Source organism: Scylla paramamosain, chromosome 16, assembly GCF_035594125.1.
Source record: "Scylla paramamosain isolate STU-SP2022 chromosome 16, ASM3559412v1, whole genome shotgun sequence".
NCBI classification, from domain to species: domain Eukaryota; kingdom Metazoa; phylum Arthropoda; class Malacostraca; order Decapoda; family Portunidae; genus Scylla; species Scylla paramamosain.
In genome coordinates this window covers 21488575-21494574 of record NC_087166.1, presented here as the reverse complement: position 1 = coordinate 21494574, position 6000 = coordinate 21488575, and the positions used below count along the sequence as shown (strand labels likewise).

Below are 6000 nucleotides of genomic sequence, written 5' to 3'. Positions count from 1 at the left end.
GGTGGTAGTGGTGGTCTGTAAGATAGTCTAACTAAATAGCACAAAAAAAGCTGTTAAAGCACTGAATGTTTTCTACCAAATGATCTTTGGCCAGGAAAATGAAGAAAATATTCAGTTAGTGATGACTAGAGAGAAAAGGACACAAAAGTTCATCAGGATCTTGTGTTCTCATTGTGTGTGAGACTTACTATTCATGGTCATTTTTAACTATATGGCAAAAATCAGTGGAATCCCTGCTGGTCAGAACGGGTTTGTATGCTTATTTATGAAGTCAGCAGCAAAACAGCGCTCCAAACTGCCTAGAGGTAACTTTACATGGGATCCTGATGTCTTTTTAAATACATTTAATGTTTGGGGAAACAATAATCAATTGTCGCTTTCAAATTTAGCCAAAAAAGTGGCAGGTTTGCTTCTCATTTTATCTGGCCAATGGTTTCAGATCAGAGATTGCTTGGACATCAGGAATATGTCACTTAATTAAAATGAGGTCACCTTTTAAAACTGGAGATCCACTTAAAATATCAAATGTCAGACATCATGTACAGAACATAGGTTTCAAAGCATTCCCACTGAATGTACTGTTGATGCTATTAGAACATATTTACAATTAACGCGCAAACTGAGAATAAGATCAGATCAGAACAAGCTGCTGTTAACAACCAGGAACCTTTTGGTCCAGCATCCAAGACCACAATTATTAGATGGGTCAAAGATATAATGAGAGAATCTGGGATCAGTGAGGATTTGTTTAATGCATATTCAGTAAGGTCTGCATCCACTTCTAAGGCTTTTAAAACATACATGGCCTGGGAAAGTATAAAAAAGGCAGTTGGATGGAGGCATGACTCTAATTTTACCAAACATTATAACAAGACCATTTTGCCTGTGGGCACATTTGAAGAAACCATTTTTAAGTTCATATGAAGGGAACAGATAATGGGCTGTTTCAAGTGTTAAGTTCCTTCTAATTTTACCAAACATTATAACAAGACCATTTTGCCTGTGGGCACATTTGAAGAAACCATTTTTAAGTTCATATGAAGGGAACAGATAATGGGCTGTTTCAAGTGTTAAGTTCCTTCTAACATGCCTATAGGTTTATGTATGTGTATGATCTTGTATTTGTATGTATATATATATATATATATATATATATATATATATATATATATATATATATATATATATATATATATATATATATATATATATATATATATACAGAGAGAGAGAGAGAGAGAGAGAGAGAGAGAGAGAGAGAGAGAGAGAGAGAGAGAGAGAGAGAGAGAGAGAGAGAGAGAGAGAGAGAGAGAGAGAGAGAGAGAGAGAGAGAGACAGCAGACAGACAGACAGACAGACAGACAGACAGACAGACAGACAGACAGACAGAGAGAGAGAGAGAGAGAGAGAGAGAGAGAGAGAGAGAGAGAGAGAGAGAGAGAGAGAGAGAGAGAGAGAGAGAGAGAGAGAGAGAGAGAGAGAGAGAGAGAGAGAGAGAGAGAGAGAGAGAGAGAGAGAGAGAGAGAGAGAGAGAGAGAGAGAGAGAGAGAGAGAGAGAGAGACAGACAGACAGACAGACAGACAGACAGACAGACAGACAGACAGACAGACAGACAGACAGACAGACAGACAGACAGACAGACAGACAGACAGACAGACAGACAGACAGAGAGAGAGAGAGAGAGAGAGAGAGAGAGAGAGAGAGAGAGAGAGAGAGAGAGAGAGAGAATGTATACTTGTCCTTTTTTCAAAAAGTTTGTTGTTGTTTGGTTGGAGATGAGGCTACGAATAGTCATACATGATGTCACCTAGCAGCGTGATGTCATGCTGTGGAAGAATTGTGAGATCATCGTAACTTACCTTGGTAAGTACGCGATGATCAGAGTTCTTCCTAAGCTGTGCTGCCCAGCTTTGCGTGGTCATGCATCCCTGCCCATCCCATTTAATTAATGTCCCTTGGTTGATGGGCCGCAGATTGTATATATATCACGTTGATATGTCTAAGGTTACATTTTTGTATGGGTATGACATGTTGCTCTGCTGGTTGGACTATTCTACATGTCTGAGAAGGATGTTCTTTGGCTGTTCTTGATTCATCTGTATGGTCTAATTCAATGCTATATTTTGAACGGTTGTTTTACTGATGATATCCGCCAAATCCATTGCTCATCCCCAACCTTGGATGAAATCTGAATACTGGTAACACCACATCAGTCATGCATGACTATGCAAAGCTGGGCAGCACAGCTTAGGAAGAACTCCGATCATCCCACACATACCAAGGTAAGTTACGATGACATCATAATCATCTTGTCTTAATTTACAGCAGTATGCCTGTGTCTGAAGGTAGTACTGCAGACCCCAAGGAAGACACTGAGGTTGGGCCACCACTGGAGGATGTCTCTCCATCCTCTGGGGAGCACATACAGCAGGAGACAATCATCCTGATTGATAAGAATGAGGCTATTCATCTAGCCAAAAAAAAAGAAAATTAGAATTGCAAATAATGGAGTTTAAGATCAAGGCTCTGCAATCAGAAATTGAAAAGAATGAGGTGCACTGTAGTGACTCTGAGAAGCTTGGCACATCGGACCACCTGGAAGGGGTGAGGGCCCACTGTGAGCTGGGGAGGGGGCACTGGTACAGAGGAGGTACAGAAATGCATCACCACAGTTTTGCTGAGGTTGATGGTCATCCTGCTCTCCTCCGTCCACATCTGCAGTCACTCCAGAATTGCTTGCAGTGGCGAGTAGTCTGGGTCCTTGATGTAAACTGGGATGCCCACGGTGCAGTCGTCCACATACTTCCAGCGATGGGGGGTGTCAGTGAGGGCGTCGTTAATGAGGAGGAGGAAGCATAGTGGACCCATCTTGGTCCCTTGGGGGACCCTACTTGTCTGCTGTTGGAAATTAGAGACAGAGCCCTGATAGCGAACGGCCTGATGCCTCCCTCCTTTTGAAGTCCACAAAAGCAACAGCTAAAGAGGTGTTACGCTTGTCCAGGTGGCTGCGGATGAATTCAAGGAAGCTGGTCAGGTAATGGGAGGTGGAGATGGCTTTAATATTTCCAAACTGTCTGATATCCACAGTATTACAAATTTTGGTGTAGGCCCAGTCATACACAAAATCTTCACAAGTAAGGCTAGGGATGGGGGTGATAGAGACTGACCTGAGGTCAGTAACGTAAGATGTCTTCCAGTCCGCGAGGCAAGAGTGTTCGGAGAGAGAGGCGTTTATTATGGAGCATAGCAGTGTTGCCAGCTCTACAGCAAACTCCTTGGAAATTTTTATAGGAAGGTCAGTGGGTGTGGTGGATCTTGGTTTAAATTTGAGTATTCTCTTAGAAATATCCACTGCCTGGACAATGGGGGAGGGGAGGGAGTGGGAAGATAGGCAGGAAATGGAGTGGTGTGGAGGGGAGGAAAGGTTTGACAGATAGCAGCAAAGTGATCATTCATCTCCTGAGCCGCGAGATTAGCAGGAAGGTGTGAGGTGCAAGGAAGAGATGAAGTGTGCTTTTGTAGGCCATACAAAGCTTTGATCTTAGCGTACCACTGTCTGTTGTTGGCCAGCTTGAGGTGGTGTATCTTGTCCGGGTAATAGCTTGCCTTGACAGCCTTAATCTCCCTGATCACTCTGTTTCTTAGCTTTCTGTATAGGACCGGGCAGGAGTGGAGCGCCCAGGTCCGCTGATGCATGAGTCTTTTAATGCAGGTCGTCATCCAGGAGGCATCAGACGGGTGCGCTGTGACGCTCTTGGCTGGGAAGTAGTGGTGGAAGGCTTCTGTGGTGGTGGCGACGTAATTTTGCAATTTTAAGTGGACGTCCTCCACATCCAGCACCTCGGTCCACGGGTGTTGTGTCATCCACTGCCCAAACTCCCTCATGGCTGAGTCAGGAATGGGGCAGTGGGTCCTGGTGACAGCTGACCGGGGGGTCGAGGTGGTGGGTGTGGGTGTCCATAGTATGGAGAGGTGTGTGTGTGTGTGTGTGTGTGTGTGTGTGTGTGTGTGTGTGTGTGTGTGTGTGTGTGTGTGTGTGTGTGTGTGTGTGTGTGTGTGTGTGTGTGTGTTTACCTAGTTGTGGTTTACAGGAGGGGAGTAATCTCATAGTATCCCGTCTCTCTATCTATCCAGTTTGGTCTTAAAAACATGGACAGTTATGGCACTGACAACATCTTCACTGAGTTCATTCCATTTGTTCACACTTCTATGAGGAAAAATATACTTCTTGATGTCTCTTCTATAGTTAACTTTCTTCAGCTTCTTACTGTGTCCCCTTGTACTCTGTGTGTCTAAATTTATAAAACATCTTTTGTCCACATTTTCCATACCATTTCTCATTCTATAGATGTTTATTAAATCTCCTCTCTCTCTCTCTCTCTCTCTCTCTCTCTCTCTCTCTCTCTCTCTCTCTCTCTCTCTCTCTCTCTCTCTCTCTCTCTCTCTCTCTCTCCTATTTTCAAGGATAGGAATTTCCAACATTCTTAATCTCTCTTCATAGGTTGACTTGCTCAACTCCAGAACCATCTTAGTGACTGCTCTTTGTACTCTTTCTAATTTTATAATGTTTCTCTTTGCATGAGGAGACCACACTACTGCCACATATTCCAATCTTGGTCTTATCATGGAAATCAACTTTTTATCATTTCTTTATCCAAATATGAGAATGTCATTCTTACTCTTTTTAGCAAATTCATCGTCTCTCCAGTAATTTTATCAATGTGTCTGTCCAGAGTCAGATTTTAAGTAACTGTTACTCCCAAATCCACTTCCTCTTTTGACTTCTTTAGCTTCACACCTTCCATCTCATAATGATACTCTATTCTTTTCTTACTCTAATCAAACTCCATTACTTTACATTTACTTAAACTGAATTCCACTTGCCAAGATTTACTCCATCTATTTGTCTTATTTAAATCATCTTGCAGTAACATGCAGTCATTTACATTTTCTATCCCTCTCATCAGCTTAGCATCATCTGCAAATAAGTTCATATAACTACCTATTTCTTCATTTATGTCATTTACATATATTACAAACATTATTGGTCCCATCACTTACCCCTGTGGGACACCACTAGTTACTTTCAGCCAAGATGAATTTTGGTCTTGTATTACAGTTTTTCATCTCTCTATCATTCAGATAATCTTCCATCCACTCCAGCAGTCTTCCTCCAATTTTTCCATATTTTTTTTTAAATCTTCCATAGCAATCTTTGGTGTGGTACTTTGTCAAATGCCTTCTTCAAGTTTAAGTAGACACCATCCACCCATCCATCTCACTACTGCACAATATCAACTACGCTTGAATAAAAGGACAATAAGTTCATGGAGCATGATCTTCCCCTCCTAAATACAAACTGACAATTTACCAAAACTTTCTCTTTCCAAGTGTTCCATCCATCTTTCCTTTATTGTTCTTTTAAATAATTTTCCTACAACATTAGTCAAGGACACTGGTCTATAATTTAGTGGATTTTCCTTATTTCCTCCTTTATACGAGTATATTGGTGTAATATTTGCTTTCTTCCAATCTTTTGACACTCTTCCTGGTGATAGTGATGTCACCACTAGACTGAATTTTATCAGCCAGTTGTTCTCTACATTCCTTCAATATCCAGTTTGATACTCTATCTGGACCAGTTGCTTTATTTACTTCAAATTCTTCCATCATCTTAACTCTCTCTCTCTCTCTCTCTCTCTCTCTCTCTCTCTCTCTCTCTCTCTCTCTCTCTCTCTCTCTCTCTCTCTCTCTCTCTCTTTCTCTCTCTCTCTCTCTCTCTCTCTTTAAGTATTTCTTCATAACTGACTGGGACTGTACTTAGTATATTCCTCACCAACTTATCCCTTCCAGCATCAAACTCCCCTTCTGCAGTAAATACCTATCTGAAACTATTGTTCATAACCTCTGCCATGTCCTGTGCATACTCATAGATTTTTCATTCAACTTCAATCTTGATAAACCTTCCTTCTCCTTCATCTTCCCATTAATATGTCTAA

The 6000-nt window shown here is 41.6% G+C and overlaps 1 protein-coding gene across 1 annotated transcript; it reads right to left on the bottom strand.

Moving 5' to 3' along the window:
• Nucleotides 1-1444: 1444 nt before the first annotated feature.
• Nucleotides 1445-5673, bottom strand: LOC135107827 (uncharacterized). The gene is made up of 2 exons (XM_064018115.1): nt 3552-5673; nt 1445-3006 (listed from the first exon to the last, which is right to left on the bottom strand). Exons 1-2 carry the CDS (start codon nt 3884-3886, stop codon nt 2910-2912), a joined length of 432 nt encoding a protein of 143 aa, XP_063874185.1. The 5' UTR covers nt 3887-5673; the 3' UTR covers nt 1445-2909.
• Between the last annotated feature and the right edge of the window lie 327 nt (nt 5674-6000).

Coding starts and splice junctions, on each gene's coding strand:
- LOC135107827 (XM_064018115.1), bottom strand. CDS start 3,886: ATGAGGGAGTTTGGGCAGTGGATGACACAACACCCGTGGACCGAGGTG. Junction 3,007..3,551: donor CTGGCCAACAACAGACAGTG/GTACGCTAAGAT, acceptor ATTCATCCGCAG/CCACCTGGACAAGCGTAACA.